This window comes from Molothrus ater, chromosome 14 (genome assembly GCF_012460135.2).
Source record: "Molothrus ater isolate BHLD 08-10-18 breed brown headed cowbird chromosome 14, BPBGC_Mater_1.1, whole genome shotgun sequence".
NCBI classification, from domain to species: domain Eukaryota; kingdom Metazoa; phylum Chordata; class Aves; order Passeriformes; family Icteridae; genus Molothrus; species Molothrus ater.
Genome location: NC_050491.2, coordinates 54,180 through 79,081, shown reverse-complemented (window position 1 = coordinate 79,081; position 24,902 = coordinate 54,180). Strand labels below are relative to the sequence as shown.

Genomic DNA, 24,902 nt, shown 5'->3' with positions numbered 1-24,902 from the left:
GCTGCATATAGGTAGAAGCTTACAAAAGGAAGGCCTTGGGCTGAGGCCCGATACTTTGGCTAAGTAGAAAAGGACTATGGGAAGGTGAGGCAGCTGAATTAGAGGTAGATCAACAAGTTCTAGAACCATCGCGTGTTCACCGCATGGTGTATGGTGGTTGGTTGAATGATGCTTGTTATGGCTTAAAAGCTATGTAACTGATAAAGGCCTGAGTGCTTCAAAAGCCTGGTTTTTGCAAAAAAGCAGCTCTCCTCTGCACCTGCCTGGGGACTCTGCATCACTAAGGACCCTCACTCCCAGTTTGCCAAGGAGATGATCAGTAGGAATGTTGCAAAGCTGCTGTGTGCATATGAATGGAATGGCAGAGAGTGAAGCAGTGGACATTTCTGGGTTTAGTACAATGCTGCTGCATTGGTGCCAGTTTAGTCAGTTTTCCATCAGTGGCCTTTCTGTCTAGAAGTACACTGCCCAGAGTCTTTCTATTATTTGATGCCATTTCCTTCCTGTCTTTTTAATACCTTTGTTCAGCTTAAAGGATGATACAATCTTTACATTTTGAAGATCCCTTTGAGGAAACACTATGCCAGAGGAGTCATTGCTCCCTTTTCTTTTGCCTCCTTTGTAATTTTAAGAGACTCATTTAAAATTTCTGCTAATGTCAAGAAGAATACTGAGGCTACTTACCAGGGTTGATGCTCTCAGCTGCTTTCCTCTTTCATACTGCTTCATACTGTATGTGACCTAATGGCCTTGTTATGTCATCTGCATTTTGCTGTGGTTTGCTAAAAACTGGCATGCACTGCCAGCTCACAACTTGTGTGTTGGCATTTCAAGGGCTTTGATGGGTTCCTTTCTGAGATTGCCATGCAGTGGACTTTCACATTCACAAAGACTTCATCTTCCATGAGTCGTATTTCAGTATTTAATACTCTTTCCAGGAATGTAGGCAATATAGCAGCAAGTACTAAATTCCCTGCAAGCCTTGTCTTCCAAAATGACCATTTAAAAAGATTGATTTTTCACCTCTGACTAATCTGCCAGTATTTAGATGGAGAATTCGGTACCTTAAATGAACCTCTTAGAAGGGATCTCATCACAGGCAATATCTCAGGCTTTCTTGAAATACTTGCTCCTTTGGATCCTAACTCCATTCGGATTGCATTTAAGATTTTTTTTCACTGAAGCCATTCAACAATGCCTCTTCTCTTATAAAATGTGATGTGCGTTACAAAGATGGATCCCTATGAAAGGTTATACACATATCAATGTTCATTGTAAGAATGGTGGCTCCCTCCTGCAGTTTCATTTGTAACTGGGTTGATATTCCAAAGCTAAACATTCCAGGCCTCTGAACACAAAAGGAAGTCTTTGTCTTTAGCAAGAATTACCCCTAGGAGGATTTGTGTTCATTTTGATTTCTACAGTGTTAGCCCTGTTGCAGAAAAAAAGTAGATTGTATTCTCTTCTTGTGTACTCTCTTCTTGTGCTCTCATTCCCCCCTCTCTGCTTTGCATGCCCTAGTTAATCTACCAGCGTGACTCATTTGGCATAGTCTCATAGTGCAAATTCTGCATAGTTGCATGTACTTACAAATGCCAGTTGCCAAGGAGCTTATATAACCATTCAAAGATTAAAGAATTGTAGGGCTGGGCAAGTCCAGCTGCTGAAACTGTAAGTGGTTAAGTCATGCCATATTAAAGTGACAGAGCAAATCAGTTGATTTAAGACTTTCAGCTGGCCACCTCTGAGAATAGCAGCTTGACAGCAATGGCACAGCCATAGCTGTATTCCAGAAAGAGAAAAGGGACACCTTCAAAGGTTAAGATTTTTGGCATGAGAAACCAGCAAGAAATGTAGCACAAAATACTTGAGCCAGAGAAAGTGTGTTTTTCTAGTGAGAATTTTGCAGTTGTTCTTTTTGTCTGTGCCTTTACTTTTCACAGAAGACAGGGTGGCATTTAATTATTATTGTTCTTTTGTTTTCTTTTCTTGGCCTCCCTCTTTCCACCTGCAATTAACAATTTTGCCCTTTCTTTACTGGCTTCTCTTTCTTTACTTATAGAAGGTTGCATGAAGTTATCCAATCTTGTCATAAACATTCTCATACAGTGGGAAGAAGTAGAAGGTACATCTAAATGGATAAAACAAACCCACAAAAATAGAGGTTTTTACAGTCTTCTGTGAGAACATTAGAACACAAGATATATTTGAACTGAGTTGTGCTGTATTGATTTAACTTTTAGCCCACTCATTACTATTATTATCGATGTTTGGCCTTTAGTACATAGCCTTTGAAATCATACAGCCCAATATTTTGGCTAATTTTGTTTTATTTCTAACAGGGACTTTGTTTCTTAAGGAATAGTCCAGAGCAAGAGCGTCTATGGTAGAGTTATGCTGCCATAATCAAAAGCATCAAAATTCTGGTACAGTTTGTGCTGGTAATACGTCTCGGAAAGAAAGGTTTTACATCTTTTTTGACTTTCAAATGTAACCACTACTTGAAATAGTTAAGAATTGGGGGTTCCCCCCCAACCCCCAAAGTACTTCTCTCTGGAATGTTACTCAGGGATTACATATAAAAGCCCACCCTGTAAAAAATATTGCAGATACTCTGCAATAAGTGCAGCTTAGCAGCTAGAGATGATACGTGGGTTAAATGACATTCCTTCTGCAGTGATGGAAACTCTGTCTACGCAGACATATTCAACAAAGGTTACCATGGCTTAGCTCCTCTCCTAAACTTCATGTGCATTTTCAAACTTCCCAAGAAGGTGAATTCATGCTCCTTCATTGCTCTGTACTGGAGTCCCAAGAGAATATCAGTGTGCTTTTTGTCATTTACAGCTGTCATTGCTTAGCTCTTGAACATGAGACTCTCGCGTGACTGATGAAAGTTGTCTAGTTAAGAGTGGGTCAAAGACACGCTCCTGCTCTAGAAGGAGATGAGAAGGTTTCTGCAGTCTTTGTCATCTCTACTGCTTGTGATTTCTATCCAAAACCAGTGGGAAGTTTTCTGAAGGCAGTCCAGAAGCTGGCAATATGGACAGCTTACAACCAAACACTTGCTGCACTGCTACCACGGTGATACCAGGAAGGACTTAAAAAATTTAAAAGGGCAAACAAAGCAGTTGGCAGGAAAAGAACATTAACCATTATTCCATTCTTCTAATATATCATTCTTTAAATCATCATTTTCATGCAGTTTCACGGTTTGTGTTGGTATCCCTCTAAAGGAATCTGAGACAGAGTAAGCTTTTTAATGCAGTAGATGTGACAAGTGCAGGCCAAGTTGCCTTTGTTGACATCAAATGCCAGTTATGCTTGAGCTACCCTTTGGTTAAGGTACTTAGCTCAAAATAAGAATTTTACTTATGATTGAGTAAATTTTACTGTCATGACTGAGTAAATTTTACTCATTATTGAGTGAATTTTACTGTCACTCCGAATTTTACTGTCATGATTGCCATTGAAACTTTCCAAGGAAAGCTCTGAATAGCAATGTGTGGGAACTCAGCACATCACTCCAGATGTCCAGAGTTGCCAGGAGAACCCTTGGGGGTCTCGGAAATCCTGGAATGTTGCCAAGAGTGTTTGGTGGCTTGATTTTGATCCATCCACAGAAGTGACAGCAGTTTGAAGACATGAGAATCACTTTAGAGTGAAAGGTGTAAAAGGGACACATTTATAAGGTGAAATAAATATAAACTTTAAGGTTTTTGGTACAAGGGGGTTATGGAGACAAGATGGAGAGATCAGGGCATGTCTCGTCCTTTTTCTTTCTTCTTCTTGTCTTCCATCTTCTGTGGTGATGTTGGCACTTGGAGATTGGTTTATGGTGAAGGTGCACTTGCCAACATGGGTGAAAAGTATTGGAAAATAAAAGTAAATATCATGTACGTAGATTTTAGTATAAAAAGACATGACCGCCCCGTGGGTGGTCAGAGTGCCCTTAGCTGCCTTGCAGATCAGACCTCTGTTGGCAGACAGAAAATTTTGTAGATAAGAAACAATAAACAATCTGAAGATCAAAAAGCTGAAGAGTCCAGACTCATCCTTTGAAACGCGTGCCACCCAAGAACCACCCTACCCGTGTCCGGGCAGAGACAGACAGCCGGACCGGACATTTGGCGTCCCTGGGTGGGCACCCGGTGGGTGATCTGGGGGGCTACCCGGCGACCCAGCAACATCCGGCGGGCACTCGCTGAGCCACAGTGAGCTCTGGTGTGCACCTCTTGCACAGGGGCAGCCTTGAAGCGCCGAGTGGGCAGCTCCCAGGCTAGACTCATTCCCAGGAGAGCACTGATAACTCCTCGGGAAAGCAGCCAGAAAGCAGCCAGGAGGGTCTGAAGACGCAGCAGCCACTGAGAACATTGCACTCCACTTCAGCCGAAGAAAGTTCGTAGCAGGACAGCCCATCTCCTGTAATCTGCGGGCCAGTGACCAAGAGCCTTCAGACTGGTCTGACGACAAATTCGGTGAGAAAGTCAAGAATTAAGAACATAGGAGGTACACTTTCCCAAAAACAAATAGAGATTCTGTCCGACCTACAGGGCGTGGCAGACACACACACTAAGGAGATCCCAAAGAAAAAACTTAGAGAGCTATTGTTGTGGGTGCAGTGTAATTACCCATACGCAGAGACACGTTTGTTATTTGAAGTAAGTTTTTGGCAAGAAGTTTATAGACACCTATATTTTTTAGCCACCAATGATGATAAGACAGCCTTGAAATTGCTGTCTTCAGCAAGAATTATGTTAGAAGCAACCTCGACTCAATTTATGGGGTCAGCCAGGCAACAACTTGTTGCAAATCCCACAAAGACAGAGGGAAGAGAGCAAGACTCGAAACAGAGATTGGCTCTGATCCCGATTGGCCCAGGGGAAAAAGTGCCCGAAGAAGAGGGACAAAGAAAAATGTCATTGCCTTCAGTCCCACCATCCCGAAGACCCAAGGGAACCCCAAAGCGTCCTGAGACTCCAGAGAGTGCAGAAGCTTCAAGCTCCGACTCAGGCACAGATGATACCATTCCACTCTCTGATGAAATAAAGTTTTCTCCCAGCGACATTGAAGAGACAGGTCGCTCTTTAAGAGCGTACCGCCCCGATTCGCAAGAGTCAGAGGGAGAGGAGGAGGCAAAAGTAGCAAAGTCGGGGAAGGGGGTTGAAAAAGAACAAGAGGGAAGGAGAGATGCGCTCTCTCGTGGCAGGCACGGCGGCGCAGCGGCAGCAGCGGCTGGCAAGAAGAGCACAGAGGCGATGAGAGACGTGAGTTCTGGTGTGGCTTTTGTGAGCGCAGTGCCGAGGGCAACAGCAGTCTTGACTGGCACAGTGCCAAAAGTGCGTGCGACAGGCAAAGCTCCCGAGAAAGCCGGAGAAGGCTATCAAACTGATGCAGCAGCGTCAGACACGAGTAGCAAAGGCAGAGCAGCTGCAAGGCTCCAGCAAGCTACTGTGGGGAGACGCAAGAGACGCGCAGTAGTGATGTCAGACCCAGAAGTCTAGACGCAGAGATCAGCTCGAATCGCAGCTCGAAAGAGAGTACCAGCAGAGGGAGGGCCGCGCGCTTCGGCGGGGGGCGTAGATACAGCGTTAGAAGAAGAAGAGAGAAAGACAAGAACAGACATTAGAGAAGAGAGTTCAGAAGTGGAGCAAGACAGAGACAGTGATGTCAGTACAGGGGAGGCAAGAAGCGTTCCTGAAGGCGCACGTGTGCAGGAAGTGCAGACAGAGCGTAGACGGGGGCAAGTCCAATCTCCTGTGACGTCTCAAGCAAAGAGGAGGTTTGGTTCGACATCCCGAAGCTCCACCCCCTCTCCGGTCCTGATACCTTCAGCCTCAATCCCTATGGTTCAAACCTCTTCCACTCAAAAAAAACATTCACGTATTCAACCCTCAATGCCAGCTCAGTCAACAGCCATGCAAACTCATTCTAAAACACGATCGCAAGCATTGCAGTCTGCTGAGCAAGAACCGATCGAGTTCGTGTAGTCATCACAGTCGTCCAAGCAGATGACAGCGCCACCTTGTAGAGAGATGACCACACTGCAAGACATGTCAAACCTGTTCGACAGCGCCACCACATCACCTGCTGGCCAAACTGCAACAATGCAACAATTTTTTCCAACGATATACAAAAAGAAAACCACATTAAAGAAAACAACAACAACAACAACAACACAACAAAAAGATAATTTTCCATCAACTTCAAGATCATATGAAGTTGAAGACAGCTCAAATGAAGCACAGCCTCAAAGAGAAGAAATAATACACATTACAGCAAGAGAGAGAATTCCAGCATAGATGCTTTCAGCAGCAGAAGCAGCAAGAAATTTCCTGCAGTCTTTTGATGCAGCAAAAAGAACGCGTTCACAAAAACCTCAAGTTTCTTTTTCAGATTTAAGAGCAAGACCGAAGACCTCAAGTCAAAGAACATAGAGCGAAAGATCACCAAGAGCCTCCGCGATTCCATTGTGCAGGCAATAGCCAATAGAGTTTCCAGAGAAAGAAGAAGAACGACCGATAGAACCAATAGACTAGAAAGAAATTAGAAATGAGTTATCAAAAGAAAAAAGTCTGATCAGAAGATCAAGAGACATTATAATGCCAGTGACATATGATGCACAAAGTCAAAATCCAAGGTGGGAAAAGTTGAGTCATGAAGTGATCAAAGACTTATCAAAAGCCATTTAGAACAATGGTCTGAATTCACAATTCTTCAAACAGCTCTTAAAAGAGACATTCAATATGTATGATTTCACACCATATGACATTCGATGTCTTGTGTCAATGATTCTCACTGACACACAAAGTCTCATCTGAGACAGAAGATGGCGAAGATATCTCACAGAGTTAAGAGCCAGCTATCAAAGTGGGCCAAACGCAAATCTCACAGAAGCACAGTTGGCAAAAGATCCTCTAGATGACAATCCAGTAGAGCAAGCAGCACAGCTTCCACGACGAGTGTTGAATGACATCAAAGAAGCAGCGCGCAAAGCGATCTTACAGATTGCTCTGGCAAGAGTTCCAGATGTCCCATTCTCATGCATCAAGCAAAGTCCCACAGAACCATTCTCATCTTTCATAGATCAACTCTCGCAAGCTGTAGATCGACAAGTGACGATTGACAAAGCGAAGCAACCTCTCATAGAAAGTCTAGCTTTCGGCAATGCCAACCCAGATTGTCAACGAGTCATCAGCGCAATGCCAAGACAGCCATCCTTAGCAGAGATGGTGGAGGCATGCAGCAGAGTAAGAACACCTCAGCACGTCGCATCAATTGTGAAAGATGAGCTGAGAAGAGAGTGAGAAGAACAGATAAGAAGAAACCCAGAGAAGCAATCAGAAGATAAAGACAAAGTAGTTGAAAAGATGCTAGAAAAAGTACTCCAACAACAAAATGAAAACATAAATAAATTTCTTGCAACCATCCAGAAAAAGAACAATCCATCGAGAAGACAATGCTACAAATGTAGAGCGTTTAGACATTTGAAAAAGAATTGTCCACAAGTGCAGACACAAAAACCTGCAAAGCCACTCTGTGCGCAGTGCAGAAGAAGACACTCTGTGAAAGAATGTTATTCCCAGACAGACGTGGAAGAGAATCCTTTACCACTTCCGAAAAACGAGAGAAAGAGCGCACCCGCAAACCGTCAGCGCGTGTCGACACAAGTGATGGCAGTGACACAACAGCCAACAAGACAGTCATCAGAGATCATCAAGCAGACGCCCTCAGCAAACTCCTCAGTCGATTCTCAAGCGACCCAGACCTCCTTCCACCAGGAGCACAGTGCACACTGGCAACTTCCAAATTAATCTGCTTTCTAGATGAAAGTCATGCAGAAGTTCCAACAAAGATCCACGAAGATTCATACAAAAACCAAAATTTCTTAATAATAAGACAAGACAGAAGCAGAATCCTTGGACTTATTGTTTATCCATCAGTTGTTTCCGCAGACAAAAACACAGAATTGACAGTTTTAGCAAAAGCACTTTGTCCACCATTGACTGTAGCAGAAAACACTCAGATCGCGAGAGCTTTTGCTCTGCCACCACACGCCATTGAAGTCATGTCAATCTTCGATGAAGAAGGGCTTCCTTTGAAAGAACATGTTGAAATACATACCACATAGATAAAACACATAGGTCGAAATCGACCCACGCTCAAATGTCAATTGACTTGTAGAGACAGAACAATAGAAGTCAGAAGCATGCTTGACACAGGGGCAGATGTTACAGTAATATCCTACATCTTTTAGCCTCGCAACTAGAGCTTGATTGCACCCTTGAGATCTCTCTCAGGTATAGGGGGAGTTTCTCTGTGTCTGCAGAGCGAGAATGCCATCATTGTCACAGGACCAAGAAACAAGACGGCGATCATTCGTCCTTTCGTTGTGCAGAAGCCAATCACAGTTTAGAGACAAGATCTCTTAGCACAATGAAGCATGAAGATCGAAGTAGATTTTTAGTCAAAGTCACTGCAGCACTCGCCACATTGAAGTTAACTTAGAAAACAGATGATCCAGTCTGAGTAGATCAGTAGCCCCTAGAGCAAAAAAAGTTGAGTGCATTGAAAACCCTAGTCCAAAAACAGTTACAGAAGAGACACATCAAGCCAACAAACAACCCTTGGAACTCTTCAGTGTTCGTCATCAAAAAGAAGCTGTCAAGCAAATGGAAGTTGTTGCACGATCTCAAGAAGATCAATGAAGTTCTCGAAGAAGCTGAGTCTTCCATCTGTTTCGATGATTCCCAGAGATTAGCCGCTTGTAGTCATTGACCTCAAAGACTGTTTGTTCAGCATTCCGCTTCATCCAGATGATGCTTCAAAGCTTGCCTTTTCAGTTCCAAGTATCAACAAAGAAACATCTCTGCAGCAGTACCATTGAGTAGTCCTTCCTCAAAGCCTCAAGAACTCGCCAACAATCTGCCAATAGTACGTAGCACGAGCTTTATCACCAGCGCAGAAGAAATTCCTGAAAGTGAGAATCATTCACTATATAGATGATCTGCTCATTGCAGCATCGACACAAAGAACTGCAAAAAGCTCGTGACTGTGTGATTGCAGAAGTGCAAAAGCCAAGTCTAGAAATCAGTGTTTCAAAGATTCAAGAAGTCGCGCCTTAGAAATATCTAGAGTAGAAGATCTCAGAGAAAACAATAAAGCCTCAAAAGATAGAAATCAGCACAAAAGTCAACAATCTGCATGATTTACAACAACTTCTAAGAGAAATCAACTAGATGAAGTCGATTTTGAAAATCACAAACAATGACATTCCAGCGTTGCTTGATCTCTTGAGAAGAGATGCAGACATTCGATCTCCCAAGACGCTCACAGAAGAAGCAAAGAAAGAGTTAGAGAAAGTTACAAATGCCATTCAGAAGTGACAAGCACATCGATTCGTTGAATTGTTGCTTTTTCAATTAGCAGTGTTAAGAAAGAAAGCACAATTCCATAGTTTGATCTTCCAATGAAATGCATCTCAGAGAGATCCTTTAGTAATCATAGAGTAGATTTTCTTACCGTATAAGCCTTCAAAGACAATTCTGACAGATTTAGAGGTAGCAGCACAGATCATCATAAAAGAAAGAACAAGATTGCTGACAATGGCGAGACGAGAATTTTCAAAGATTTATCTACCTTTGAAGAAAGATTATTTCAATTGGGCGATGCAGAAATCAAAAGATTTGTTAATTGCGTTATTAGCTTTTCCAAGAGCTTGCACAATCAACTTTCTGCAACATAGAATATTTCAGTCACAGATATGTTACAGAGCAAAGCCAAAAATAAGTGAAGAACCTCTAGACGAGATCACAGTGTTCACTGATAGCTCAGAGAAGACACACAAGTCAGTGATCACATAGATAAACTCAACAACAGGGGAATAAGAATCGAACGTGAAGACAGTTCAAAGCTCTCCACAAATTGTAGAATTAGCAGCTGTTGTCTGAGCATTTCAGTTGTTCCAACAACCGCTCAATTTAGTCACGGACTCTGCATGTTGCAAGTGTAGTCAAACAATTAGAAAGTTCGCTCTTGAAAGAAGTCAGCAATGAAGTTTTATATTCCTATCTAGCAAACATGAAAACAGTGCTAGAAAGCAGAGAAAAAGAATATTTCATCACTCACATCAGAGCGCACACAACACTTCCAAGATTTCTAAGCAAAAAAGAATGCTCAAGCAGACAGATTGACAATGCCCATTTCACAAACACTTCCAGACATTTTTGAGCAAGCACGACTGAGTCATGCGTTTTTTCATCAAAATGCGCAAGCGCTGATAGAATCCTTTCATCTCACAAAAACTCAAGCGAGAGAAATCATTAGTGCTTGTCCAGATTGTCAACTCATGCAACCACCTGCTTTGACAAGAGCAGTCAACCCACGAAGACTGCAAAGTCTTCAGCTGTAGCAAACAAATGTCATAAAATATCCATCATTTGAGAGACTCAAAAATGTTCATGTTTCAGGAGATACATTTTCAAGAGCAGTCTTTACTTCAGCACATCAAGAAAAACAGCAAAACATGCTTGTCGACATTTTTTACAAGCGTTTGCATCATTAAGTGTACCTCAAGAAATAAAAACAGATAATAGTCCAACATATACAAGCAAAGTGCTTGACAGATTGCTGAAAAGATGGGGTGTCAAACACACATTTAGCATTCCACATTCACCCACAAGTCAAGCAATCATTGAAAGAACACATCATACCCTGAAATCCCTTTTAGATAAGCAGAAAAGGGGGGAGCCAGAAGCGACACCACACATGAAGTTAAACAAAGCATTGTATGTGTTGAATTTTCTCAACAGTTCGTCTTCAAAACCCAATCCACCAATCGTGAAGCATTTTTCAAACCGCTCTCAAGCAAAACTAAGAGAGAATCCTTTAGTTTTGATCAGAAACCCAGAGACAAGACAAATAGAAAGTCCTTTCAAACTAATCACTTAGAGCAAGAGTTTCCCTTGTGTTTCCACAGAGCGAAGTCTGAAGTGTCAGCGCGACACGTGAAGCCATTTCAGACAAGAGAGCAAGAGAGCACTGATCCCAGAAGCAAAGAAACGAGCACACAGACAGAAGAAGAAACTCAAGTTGTGAACAACGACTCAGAAGAGAGACAAAAAGAATAAAAACTTTAGAAGTTTTTCCTTTGTAGCTTTGAGTGAAAACATAACAATGATTTTTCATAAAGATGAAGTCATGAGCTTCATGATGCTTATGCTTTCATCTGTTGCTTTAAGCAATAGAGCAAATCTACCCATCAATCAACCAAAACAAAATGTTTGAGAAACTTTAACCCAAGCAGTGAACTTAGAAAGTATCTGCCTGACACATTCGAAACCAGAGAAACCATTCACAACATGCATAGTTAAGTTACCAGTAGACGAATAGCCAATTCCAGAGCATTCTCCAATGGAGATTTCGCAAGTCATCAAAGATCCTGTGAATGAATAGTGTGCTTAGACACATCTTTTACCTGTGGCTTATACCGAACCGCAAGAATTAGAAATTTTCGAGTCCATAACAATAGAACTATGCATGAAATTCGAAATTTCGAATGTGTCAAAGACAAACAAAAGCGTTGATGTCACTCCAAATCACAAGTTTTATAAAAACGCATCAGCTTAGTGCAATCACACCGAGACAACAGCCAAAAGATCAATCCAAGTCCCAGTGCAATTGCCATGTAAGTTTTTTTTAATTTGTAGAGACAAAATTTGGCACAGCATTCCTGCAAATGCCAAAAGAAGTCCATGCATCATTAGAAAGATTTCAATGTTATCACCACATTTGAAAGTATTGAAAGAGCAAAAACATAAAGAGAAAAAGTCCTTGCAACATTGCAGTGCAAATTGTGATGATGAAGTATACACCTGAGACAAAGCAAAGAGAATTGCAGCAGCAATTTTCTCACCTCAGACAGCGTCAGAGGTGGCCTTGACTCAACTAGACCACATGAGTTGTTAGTTGAGCAAGCATGCTCAATCAGTCTCTCTCGCTTTGAGTGATATGTTAAAAGACATAAGTAGTGTGACAGAAGCAACTCTTCAAAATAGAGCAACAATCTATTGCAAATTATCTATTGCTTACTCATAGACATAGATGTGAAAAGTTTGAAAGAATGTGCTACATGAATCTCTCAAATCATTCAAGATCAATTCATGAAAATATTCAAAAAATAAAAGACAGTATAAAGAAACTCAGCGAAATCACTAAATCATAGATTAATGATGTAGCGAGATTTTTTGATCTTTCTCCCTTATAGAGAGAATTTTTAAAAATGAGATTTTATATTCTAATAATACTCTTAATCCTCATGCTCATCGTCCCATGCATCTTTTTATGTATGCGACGTGTCATGAGTCAAGTTGCCAAAGAAGTATTCTTAGTGCAAACAGAAGGGGGAGATGTGGGAACTCAGCACATCACTCCAGATGTCCAGAGTTGCCAGGAGAACCCTTGGGGGTCTCAGAAATCCTGGAATGTTGCCAAGAGTGTTTGGTGGCTTGATTTTGATCCATCCACAGAAGTGACAGCAGTTTGAAGACATGAGAATCACTTTAGAGTGAAAGGTGTAAAAGGGACACATTTATAAGGTGAAATAAATATAAACTTTAAGGTTTTTGGTACAAGGGGGTTATGGAGACAAGATGGAGAGATCAGGGCATGTCTCGTCCTTTTTCTTTCTTCTTCTTGTCTTCCATCTTCTGTGGTGATGTTGGCACTTGGAGATTGGTTTATGGTGAAGGTGCACTTGCCAACATGGGTGAAAAGTATTGGAAAATAAAAGTAAATATCACTCTGTCCAACAATGGCTCCTACACAGAAGGGGCCAGTACAGAAATGTTGGACTATACCTCCCCACGATACCTTATCAGCTCCCCCACCAACATTGCGATCATATCCTTACTTCCCAAGCAAGGAAAGGCAGACTCTTGTAGTGTGATTTTTATACTTTGTAATACTTTGAAGAAGTTTTGTTTTGTTTCCCCATATTTTTCCCAAATGGTTTATCCCAGACTGTACTCCCCTCCCTTCACCTGTGTAATCCCTCTCCCTGGATGAGATCATCCTCAAACCCCCACCCTGGCTCTCTGTCAATCACTCAGGATCCCATCCCCTCCATCTAGAAGCTTCGCTCCATGTCCTTGAGTGATTAGCCAGAGGCTAGGGGTCAGCCCCCCAAGCCTTGCCCCATACATGGTCCTAAATGTCCCCCAGTACCCATCCCGTAGTGTCACTTATTGTTTAGTAAAATGTAATCTACTTTCGGTTTCCACCTCCTATTAAGTGTAACCTTGGCACATCTTCCAGAGCTCTCAGCAGGAGGCCCCCTAAGGTGCAGGAGCTCCCCAGAGCCCCTGAATAAAACCTTGGATTAACCCTTGCTAAGAGTCGGCCCTTTATCACCTACTGATGTCTCTGGTGTCTCTTCTGCTGCAAAGGCAACTAGCCTAGGTGCCCTCAGTACCCTCGGGGCACGAGAGAGTATCTCCCAGCTGTTGGCTGTGTTGGGGTTGTCCCCCCGGTGTCCGCCAACTCGGGACTGGCCGAGGGTTCCTGAGAAGCTCCCCAGAGGGACAGAGACAGCACTCCAAGTCACTTGGCTTTGCCTTGCCTTCAGTACCATGCCTAGTTTTCCTAGCCTACCCTACCCTAGCTTTGCTTGCTTGCCTATGTCTGCCTTGCCTAGCCCTTCAAATAATTCCTGGCTTTGCTTTGCCTTGCCTACCACTCTTTGCCTTGCCTTCCATGCAGGTAAGGCAATGCAAAGCAAGTGTGGGCAATTGTAGGCAAGTCAAGGGACAGGTTGGCAAGACTGAAGCCGTGAGGGGAAAGCAAATGGAGTGGTAGGTGAGACAAGTCCCAGAAGTTAGAGGCAAGGCTGGGCATAGGAGCTGATGGTAATAGGAAGGGCTAGGCAAGGAAAAACTGTAGGCAGGTCAAATGTGAGGCATGGGCATGCAAGGGAATGCAAAGCAATGGAGAATCAGCAGGACAAGGCAAGGAAACTGTTTGGTTGCCAAAGCAAGGCAAGTGGCAGGTCCATTCAAAGACTGCTGGTACACAAAAGCGGCCCGGACAGACCGCTCTGTCCAGCCTTGATCTTGCATGGGTCATGTCTAATCTGCACCTAAGACACTTGGGTTGCCTGCTTTCTTTTGTATGCAAAAGAACTGTCATTCTGCTCCTGAAGCCCAAGGGTGAAAGATGAACTTAGTGTCCAAAATTCAAGACATGTAAGGATAGATGTCAGAAGAAAGCTGTCAGGACAGATAGGTGTGCTTGCACGTGGCCTCCTCCAGGCTTCCTCTCACATGCTCCCTGAAACACTGGGGCCTTGAGAAAAAAAGCCAGTGGAAGCCTGGAGAATCCTAGGAGAAGCAGGCAGGGCAATGCAAGTTGAAGAAATTCCACAAAAAAAGAGGGGTGGTGAGTTCCAGGTGGGGGACTGTTGAGCAAGGTAATGCAAGGCAAGGAAGGGGTTCAAGGGCAAGGCAAGACAAGTGGTGGCTTTGCCAGGCAACACAAAAGAGAGGGAGGCAAGACAATCAGAGTCCTAGAAGGAGAAGGAAATGAAAGATTGGAGCTGGACAACTGGGAAGGAAAAGAGGGATAGGTGAGCAAGTCAATACAAGGCACTGGGTTGGTATGAAGGGCAAGGGAAGGACATGCATGGGTCAGGAAGGCAAAGGAAAGGAAAGGAATGGTCAGCAATGACAAGGAAATGCAAGATTGGGTAGGAAAGGCAAGGCAATGTGGGGGAGGGATAGGCAATGCAATGGGTATCTTAACAGGAAATGTCCATGGCCAAGAGAAAGTGGTAGAGAGGCCAAGAGAAAAGTGGTAGAGAGATCAAGGTGAGATATAGGTGAGTGCAGCTAAGAAAGAAAGAAAGAAAGTGCATAGCTCTGTCATGCATGTGTGTCTCTTTGTGGGTGTGTGTGTGTCTATGCACGCGTGTGTATGAAGTTTGCAAGATGTAAAGCAAAGAAAGCTGTCTCTTGATTGTGGAGTAAATGGATGTTTTCAAAAGTAAGTGGCAAGGTCCAAGCAACCTTTTCATCCTGGTACATCTGTGTCTGTGAGACATAGTCAGAAACGTCTCCTTTTAGATTCAGACTGCAAGCAGGACATAGAATGTGACTGTGTGAATAGCTGAGCAGGAAAGCACATCACATCAGCACGTTTCAACAGAAGCAGTTTGTGCGAGAAGGAAATGGACGTGTGGGACTCCAGCAATATGGCAATGCACTCAGCTGAGAAGCAAAGTGCAATGCCTCTGTGTGTGCTCTGAAAATAAAAGGCTGCAAGGAAAAGGCAAGGGGACAGGTCAGTGAAAGCTTTCTGTCCTGGCACACTGAGCTGTTTGAAGGTGAACCGCTGTTTGCTTTCACTAAGGACTTGGTGACGTGGAGAGGATGTGCTTTCCATGTAGCTGAGAAGGAAAGTGAGAATCACCGGTACGTTTGGCAGAGTTTGTAGGCTGCGAGGAGAAGGTGACGGCCAGGCCTGGCTTTTGGATGTGGCACTTGTTACAAGGAAGAAGCTGCTGGATAGTTTAAGCTTTTGGGGATCTGCAAGAGTGAAAGACTACGCTGGTACCTCATAAAACTAATGCTTGTTGATCGTCTGGCTGAATCTATGACATAAACCAGAAGTGAAATTTCCCCCCATTCACTTCAGTGTTTTCACCTTTTCATCCAACAGCCCGAGCCTTTTTGAGACAGCTGTCAAACGCCTTGCCTTGAAGCTAGAAGTATCTCAGTTCACCTGCTAAGAAACATGGAAAAGAGCTCAAGTCAATTTCAGAATTGCCCTGAGCAGAGCTGGTGTTTTGGTACCGTAAATTACCATTGTGAATATGTGCAAGAATCACCATTTTATTAGGCAAACATTTGAAATACACTAGCAGCTTCATCTTCTTGTCATTGCAATCCTTGGAAGTTTTGCTATTTACTGAAGCAGGAAACAGATCAAACACGAGAAGCTTAAGAATCTACGCTTACTAGCCATTGTTCATATAGCACTTGATGAAATTAAGGTACCATTGTAACATACAGAATGGCTCTATGCAAGATAATGGAAGTGTCCTTCTTCAATGGGCAGAAAACCTTTCTACCACGTGAACTCTGGCAGTAATCCATCATGCCTCAGTGTGCTGTGGCTAGTCAGAGAGCTACACGATGGGTCTCTGTGCCCATGGCACTCTCAGGGTTCAAGGCCACACATAAACTCCCCACCTTACAGACATGCAAGTAAAGCCCACCGAAAATGCAGTTCTCCAGACAGCTTACTGAAACCAGCTAGGAGTTCCCAGCATCACGCTGGGCACTTCTGTGCACAGATGGCTTTGCTTTTAATGAACCAGAACAGAGCTGCGTTTTTCTAGTCTTTAGCTCTACTAAGGTATTTGATGTAACATGGCGAGAAAAATTTTTTTTCGACAATGATAATAACAGAGGGGATAATGTACCTTTTGCTGCTATCTTCTTTTGCTGCTCCATTTTCCTTGCTTCGTTATTGCTTTCTGTCAAAGAAACGCCAGCAAAATCCCTCATCAAGTCTTGCTGTGAAGACAGACTGCCAAAAAGGTAGAGAAACTTTGAACCTTTTCAAGACCCTTGTAGCACGTGTCTTGGTCAATTGGTATGCAGATCCTTTCTTCCAGCAGGACTTTTTTGCACCGTTAGCGCACATTGAACTGAATCCAGTACAAAAGCAGTGAATAGAGGAACTTTTCTTTTCATTGGGCTGGTGAGAAAAATGCATATCAAATAAAAGCATTTTAGAGCAGCAGGAAGATTTTCTATGTAGCTAGCAAATCATAAAAAGATGCATATTTACTGGTTGGGTTCCTTTCAGAATTTACAAGAATTCCAGACAGAAAGCACAGCTTAGTAAACTGCAAATCTAAATCACAGTATCTAGAAAGGTGACATGAAAAAGAGCAAGAGGCAGAAAACCAAAAAGAAAACCAAAGGAAGCCAGAAATAAGGCACAATCTCTCCTCCTTTTCTGCTTACTACAGTACCTTAGAAGTACCTGCGAGTGTCCTAACAGTCACATAAGTAGAAAACTGTGCCAAGAACAATTGTGGAAAACTGGGAAAACCATGCTATCCGAACAGAAACATAGGGTTGCTTTCACGATGATTAAATCTGCATGCAATAAGTAAGGTAAGGATATGTTTTGTATATTCAAAAACAATTCAAAAATATTCCAAAATTGAAGGGACTGGTTTTTTGTTTGTTTTGAATTACTTGGCTAAATATGGTGCACGTCAAAATACTGCAGATATGTGGCTCATTTTACAGATGCCAACTGCAAAGGAGGGAAGCATTTTGTGTGCTTAAGAAAGTAAAGTACTGGAGAGTGTTTTTGTTACTTCTTCAGAAGGTTAGAACATGCGTAAAAGATGCTAGCTGGGGACTTACAATTAATGAATTATTTGCTGTAAGTAGGTCAAATGACATTAGCTTTCAAAAAGGAAAAGTAATCTTATTCCACGTGCCAATTCTAAAGTAGATTAATAACCCTTAGCAGAATATAGATTTGAAGAGAGATATGACAGGAAAGGTTAATCAACACTGGTGACAGCAAAAGGCTTACCTGCTTCAAACAAATACAGGAGATAAAATACTATTTTTACACAAACATTGCTATCCAGAGCTTTCCTTGGAAAGCTTACTCTCAGATTCCTTTAGAGGGATACCAACACAAACCGTGAAACTGCATGAAAATGATGATTTAAAGAATGATATATTAGAAGAATGGAATAATGGTTAATGTTCTTTTCCTTCCAACTGCTTTGTTTGCCCTTTTAAATTTTTTAAGTCCTTCCTGGTATCACCGTGGTAGCAGTGCAGCAAGTGTTTGGTTGTAAGCTGTCCATATTGCCAGCTTCTGGACTGCCTTCAGAAAACTTCCCACTGGTTTTGGATAGAAATCACAAGCAGTAGAGATGACAAAGACTGCAGAAACCTTCTCATCTCCTTCTAGAGCAGGAGCATGTCTTTGACCTACTCTTAACTAGACCACTTTCATCAGTCACGCGAGAGTCTCATGTTCAAGAGCTAAGCAATGACAGCTGTAAATGACAAAAAGCACACTGATATTCTCTTGGGAGTCCAGTACAGAGCAGTGAAGGAGCATGAATTCACCTTCTTGGGAAGTTTGAAAATGCACATGAAGTTTAGGAGAGGAGCTAAGCCATGGTAACCTTTGTTGAATATGTCTGCATAGACAGAGTTTCCATCACTGCAGAAGGAATGTCATTTAACCCACATAATCATCTCTAGCTGCTAAGCTGCACTTATTGCAGAGCATCTGCAATATTTTTTACAGGGTGGGCTTTTATATGTAATCCCTGAGTAACATTCCAGAGAGAAGTACTTTGGGGGGGTGACAGAAATGGGGTGACACCCCTAACTTTTAACTTTTTCAAATAATGGTTACATTTGAAAGTCAAAAAAGATGTAAAACCTTTCTTTCCTAGACGTATTACCAGCACAAAATCTACCAGAATTTGCAACACTTTTGATATGGCAGCACAGCTCTACCATGGACGCTCTCGCTCTGAGGTATTCCTTAAGAACCAAGTCCTCGCTAGAAATAAAACAAAATTAGCCAAAAATATTGGGCTGTATGATTTCAAAGGCTATGTACTAAAGGCCAAACACTTGTAATAATAGTAATGAGTGGACTAAAGATTAAAGCATTACTCAGTTCAAAGATATCTTGTTCTCACAGAAGACTGTAAAAAACCTCTATTTTTGTGGGTTTGTTTTATCCATTTAGATGTACCTTCTACTTCTTCCCACTGTATGAGACTGTTTATGACAAGGTTGGAAGACCTCATGTAACCTTCTATAAGTAAAGAAAGAGAAGCCAGTAAAGCAAGGCAAAATTGTTAATTGCAGATAGAAGGAGGGAGGCCAACAAAAGAAAACACAACAATAATAATTAAATGCCACCCTGTCTTCTGTGAAAAGTAAAGGCACAGACAAGAAAGAACAACTGCAAAATTCTGACGAGAAAAACGCACTTTATCTGGCCGGAGTATTTTGTTCTACATTTCTTGCTGTTTTCTCATGCCAAAATCTTAACCATTGAAGGTGTCTCTTTTCTCTTTCTGGAATACAGCTAGGAAGATGACTGTGTCATTGCTGTCAAGCTGCTATTCTTAAAGCTGTCCAGCTGAAAGTCCTAGATCAACTGCTTTGCTCTGTCTCTTTAATATGGCATGACTTATCCACTTACAGTTTCAGCACTTGAACTTGCCCAGCCCTACAATTCTTTGCCCCTTGAACGGTTATATAAGCCCCTTGGCAAATGGCCTTTGTAAGTACGTGAAATTATGCAGAAACTCACTATGAGATGATGCCAAATGATTCATGCCTGTAGATTAACTAGGGCATGCAAAGCAGAGAGGAGGGAATGAGAGCACCAGAAGAGAGTACACAAGAAGAGAGTACAATCTCCTTTTTTTCTGCAATAGGGCTAACACCGTAGAAATCAAAATGAACACAAATCCTCCTAGGGCTAGTTCTTGCAAAAGACAAAGACTTATTTTTGTGTTCACAGGCCTGGAATATTTAGCTTTGGATCACAGCAAAATGCGGATGACAAAACCAGGCCATTAAATCAAATACAGTATGAAGCAGTGTGAATGAGGAAAGCAGCTGAGAGCGTCAACCCTGCTGAGTAGTCTCAGTATTCTTCTTGACATTAGCAGAAATTTGAAATGAGGCTCTGAAAATTACAAAGGAGGCAGAAGAAAAGGGAGCAATGACTCCTCTGGCATAGTGTTTCCTAACAGGGATCTTCAAAATGTAAAGATTGTATCATCCTTTAAGCTGAACAAAGGTATTAAAACAATAGAAAGACTCTGGGCAGTGTTCTTCTAGACAGAAAGGCCACTGATGGAAAACTGACTAAACTGGCACCAATGCAGCAGCATTGTATTAAAACCCAGAAATATTCACCGCTTCACTCTTTGCCATTCCGTTCATATGGACACAGCAGCTCTGCAACATTCCTACTGATCACCTCCTTGGCAAACTGGGAGTGAGGGTCCTTAGTGACGCAGAGTCCCCAGGCAGGTGCAAAGGAGAGCTGCTTTTTTGCAAAAACCAGGCTTTTGAAGCACTCAGGCCTTTATCAGTTCCATAGCTTTAAGCCATAACAAAATTCATTCAACCAACCATCATACGCCATGCTGTGAACAGGCGACCATGTGGTGGTTTGACAGGAAATGTGTTTTTTGGGATGCTGTGTTTTGGGCCAATGGATATTCAGACTTTAATATTGGCATTTAACCTTGCCATTAGGACATGGATCCACCTCTGAGAACACGGGGTTAAAAGCAGAGCTCTCCCCTGGGAAGGTCCTTCTTGGGTTTCCGGCGGGAAAGAGTTCGGGTCTCTCCCCCGGCCCAGCTGCTGGCTGGGCAGGGGGAGGGAAAAGCCATGTGGCCGGGAGAGGTAGGCCTGAGCCCGGGGGTGGAAGGGTGGAAGAGAGAGAGAGAGAGACACCGGGAGCCATCGGGCAGCCCCCCCTGAGAGACACAGAGAGAGAGAGAGAAAGAGAGCCGCTGCCTGGGACTGTAACCTTGAAACTGGATAAACATGGGCCTGCGCCGGCAGCATGGCTGGGACGGAGAGAAAGGGGGGGGTGCAGCCAGCCGCTTGTAGGAGCTTTTAACCCCTTTTCGGAGAATGAGAACTTTACAGATCATTGACCTCTCTGAGAAGATAGAGTGGAAGATGAGGAAGGAAATGTGCAAGTGTGAGAGAGGTCTGGGCGAGTGAGAAATAGTAGAAGAGTAGAGAAGAATCTTGGTGGGAAGAGACGATGGAGTGGCTTTTGCTGGACTCTTTTTGTATAGCCATGGACAGAACCATGTTCCTTGTGACACAGAGAATGCATTCTAGGGGGAGGCAATGGCCACAGAACCAAGAGGGTTCAGTGTTAGTGCCCCTCGGCCCCAGGGGGTGAAAAAATATGGGGGGGACAGGTATCCCAAAGGAGAGATTGTGGGGACAGGTGTCCCAAAGGAGAGAGTGTGCCTTTTTTGGATCGGGACAGTGCATCCTTAAAAAGACAACACTAGAAGCAGCTCTGGTCCGTGTTCAGTGGTGAGAGAACTGGACATGAAAGGAAGAGGTCACGACGGCAGATGTACTCCGGGCAGTGCCACAAGTGACATGGAAACACATGAGGCTTCAGCTGTGTTTCCAGGGGAAGCCCATGGTACAAGAAGGACTCCTCTCCTCTTGATGAACTGAGGATTGATTGTTTGAAGAGTGGTGCTGGACTAAGAGTTGGTGATTTGAGGAATAGATGTATTGTGTTGGGAATTTGGTGGGGGGAGGAGGAAATGTATTTGTAAGGTTTTCATTTTGCCTGTGTGTGTTTTCCTTTTTATCTGTAGTTGTAGTGTAGTTAATAAAGTTTTGTTTTCTTTCTTCCCTAAGTAGGAGCCTGCTTTGCTTATTCCTGGTCACATCTCACAGCAGCTACCAGGGAGAGGGTATCTTCATGGGGGCACTGGCATTGTGCCAGTGTCAAACCATGACAGACGGTTCCAGAACTCGTTGCTCTACCTCTAATTCAGCAGCCTCACCTTCGCATAGTCCTTTTCTACTTAGCCAAAGTAACGGGCCTCAGCCCAAGGCCTTCCTTTTGTAAGCTTCTACCTATATGCAGCAGCAAACCACTAATTTCTTCCGTGCCAAGAGTTTAAGTAGATGATTTGCATCTGCCCTTCCGGTGAAACATAATGGGGAGAGAAAATCCTGTCGGAAATGTTCAGTCATTCAGTTTTCTAGACAGGCCACATCAAAAGAAAAGCAAGCTATAGGATTGTGTACTTGCTCTTACAAAGCACCTGCTGCCCTCTCACAATGAACTAGCAGAAAACCAGCAAAAATGAAACTTGAGGCAAACAACCTTTTGAAGGGAATTATGACATGATAAATAAAGACAACACATTTCCAGCTTGTCGAGATACTTGAAATGTCAGCAAAGGCTTGAGAGCAGAGGCTGAATTAATGGGGAAAGGTTAAAAGAATCCCAAGAAAAACATGACCAAAGATTAAAAGAATCATTAAAACATGGGCAACTGACCTGTTGAAGTCTTCAGTGACTGCTGATTTAGATAAGCCATTCAAGTTAATTTACCCATGCACCTTCCACTCCTTTTTCACCTGTCACCATCACAGGGTGAATTGTGACCATGGAATCACAATTCTTTGGATTCTGTTCTTGGCTTTAGGAGAGAACTACAGTAGCTGATGTACCTGTTACTGATATGATACCCAGGAACACAGAGTTGACACATTTCATTCATATCCAATCACAACTAGCAATACTAAAAGGATAGGATTGGCCTCTTTTCATGATGCTTTTCTTATTTTACAGCCTGCTCTGATTCTGGTGAAACTTTTTCATTAGCTTCTCTCCAAAAAAATGAAAGTTCAATGTCCCTCCCTACTGATGCAGGTTTACCATTCGGTTTGACTAGTCTAAAAATGGAATTTGAACTAGCAGTATTTACTGTTTTAAGTGTCCGGTCTGTTCAGTCTCAGGTTGATAAAAGCCTAGATGCTATTGGCGAAATACTGTTGCCCCCAAGAGCGGACGCACGCAATTTAATCCAACTTTTTGTAACAAACTCCAGTAATACAGAATCCAGTCATACAAAAGAGTCACAAAGAAGCAGGAAGAATTATTGGACCATTTAGGGAAGCAAACTTCTCACCTTCTTTTGGAGTGAGCATAATCTGCTAGCTGAAGTAACAAACTTGTGGGCAGAAATGTCCCTACTACTGAGAAGTTGCTGAAAAGGGAACTACCTAAGCTGTGTGACTTTCCCCTTTCTATTCATTGGTCAAGCCTAGTAGCCTAAAATTTATGGGGTCAATCAAAGACAAATGCTAATCTAGTCAGAGGTCTATGAAAAGTCCAAAACAAATCGGAGTTCTTCTTAGACAATGGAAATGGAAGCAGAGCTACCAATCTATTTCCTTGCAACAGATCTTTAAAACTCATTCCCTTTTAGTCATAACTAATGTATAGCCACCAGTTCAATCAGGAAAAGATGAGACATACAGATGCCAGTAAGTGAAGGATTTGAAAGAATTATTCCCATTATTCATCGTCTAGACAGTAAATCTATCATGAAAATTGGAACACTTTTAGTAAGTATCCCTAGTGGGAAATTCAGGACTCCTGGACAACGGAGCAAGAGAATTAAGCAGAAGCCGTTGATTGTTGACATGATGCACTTACACATTCAAAATCTCTGCATTCTAAATCTCTAGGCCTGCATTTCTTATTGGTGCCTTTGTCTTGTTCACGCATTCTGCATGCACTTCTCAGAAGACGTGTTTGGTTACAGTCCAGGTGCTTTGCTGCCCCTCGTTATCCAGTTCTTGTGGTCTTTGAATTTGGTTTCTCAGCTTCTCTTTCTTATTTTAGCACGGCTTATGTCTTAGTAACTTTGATGAATTCCAGAGGGCCCTGAGAAAATTCTGATAAGAACAGTTCCAAGCAGGATGGCTGGTGCACCCTGTAGTCTAAGTGGTTCAGATACATTGCTACAATTCCCCCTTCTTCTTCTTCTTGCACCAGCCAAACCCTTTCCACCGTATTTTCTTCCAAGAGGCTCTCCAGTTTTGTGATGCATGGAATAACACAAAGCAATATAATAATGACTCCTAGTAATAATAAAGCTTCCTTTACGAGATCTTTCAAAAATCCAGTTCTTCCCCATCGCTCATGCAAACCCCATTCATTCCCACTCAATTTCTTCATGTTATCTTCTCGTTGTTTGAGTTTCCTGTGAATGACTGCAGAATGGTGAAACATGTTCATACAACTCATTCCTTCAAAATCCTCAGACTCGTACCCATGTGCTAACAATGATAAATCGATAGGAGTTTTCTTTTGCAGTTTGCCATGTCTAATGATATCTACATCACTGAGCAACTGATTTAAAACTGCTGAACTTACCTTTAGTTGTTTGACCATCCAGCATCCCAACTTATTAGGGGGAGTCAAAGCTTGCCCAGCAGCGACAACTGCCGTAACGAATGGCACTATTAACCTGGCTGAAACGCCGAAACCACTAAACAATTGAGGTTTAAGCTTGTCCTTCTTTTTTCAGTTACGTGGAGGCGAAGAAGGGACTTCTGTCCACACAGAGCATTGTGCCGGTCGTGGGGCACTACGGACTGCGGCTTCTGCCGAGAGACGCCCAGGGTCTGGGCCTTAGATAAGGAGAGCTCTGTATCTCCATCTTCGGCGTCTCTGGTGGCCTGTATCTTAGCAAAAAGATTTTCCACTATGTCTCGCAAGGACAAACTCTGCCAGTAGAGCAAACATTCCTGATCGTGTTCTTGAAATGGCAGGAAGGTCTGCAGAGTGTTTAGAAAGAAGAAAAAGTAAGTTGTCCAAAACTCCCTCCATTCGAATGGTAATGTTATAGGAAAAGGCGGATTTGTGGTAAGGTACTGTTTTCTCTCAGCTGGAAAAGTGCGCAAACAATCCTAGTGTTGTGTGGCTTGGATCTTCACCTTTCGGAAGCTGCCACTCTCTCTGTCTCCCGGAGGCGAAGAAGCGGCTTCTTCGCGCATGGAGCATTGTGCCAGTCGCGGTGCACTCTGCAGCGCGGCTTCTACAGAAAGATGCCTGGGGCCAGCCCTTAGCTTCAGAGAGCCCTGCATCTCCGTCTTCTGCATCTCTTGTTGCCTATATCTTAGCAAAAAGCTTTTCCTCTATGTCTCAAAAGGACAAACTGTGCCAGAACAGAAAACATCCCCCATCTGGTTCTACAGGTTGAACGGAGGCCTGCAGTGTATTTAGTAGGAAGCCAGAGAGTTGCCCAATAATCCTTG

At 42.9% G+C, this 24,902-nt stretch overlaps 1 protein-coding gene across 1 annotated transcript in view; it reads right to left on the bottom strand.

Annotated features, from left to right (window-relative positions):
• Positions 1–24,641, bottom strand: part of LOC118698803 (uncharacterized) — a 36,464-nt gene extending 11,823 nt beyond the window's left edge. The window contains exons 1-3 of the mRNA XM_036402344.1: positions 24,582–24,641; positions 24,177–24,371; positions 15,697–15,747 (exon numbers count right to left, since the gene is read on the bottom strand). Of these exons, the coding sequence (XP_036258237.1) occupies positions 15,697–15,747; positions 24,177–24,371; positions 24,582–24,641 (306 nt within the window). The remainder of the gene's footprint in view (positions 1–15,696; positions 15,748–24,176; positions 24,372–24,581) is intronic.
• Positions 24,642–24,902: the final 261 nt, after the last annotated feature.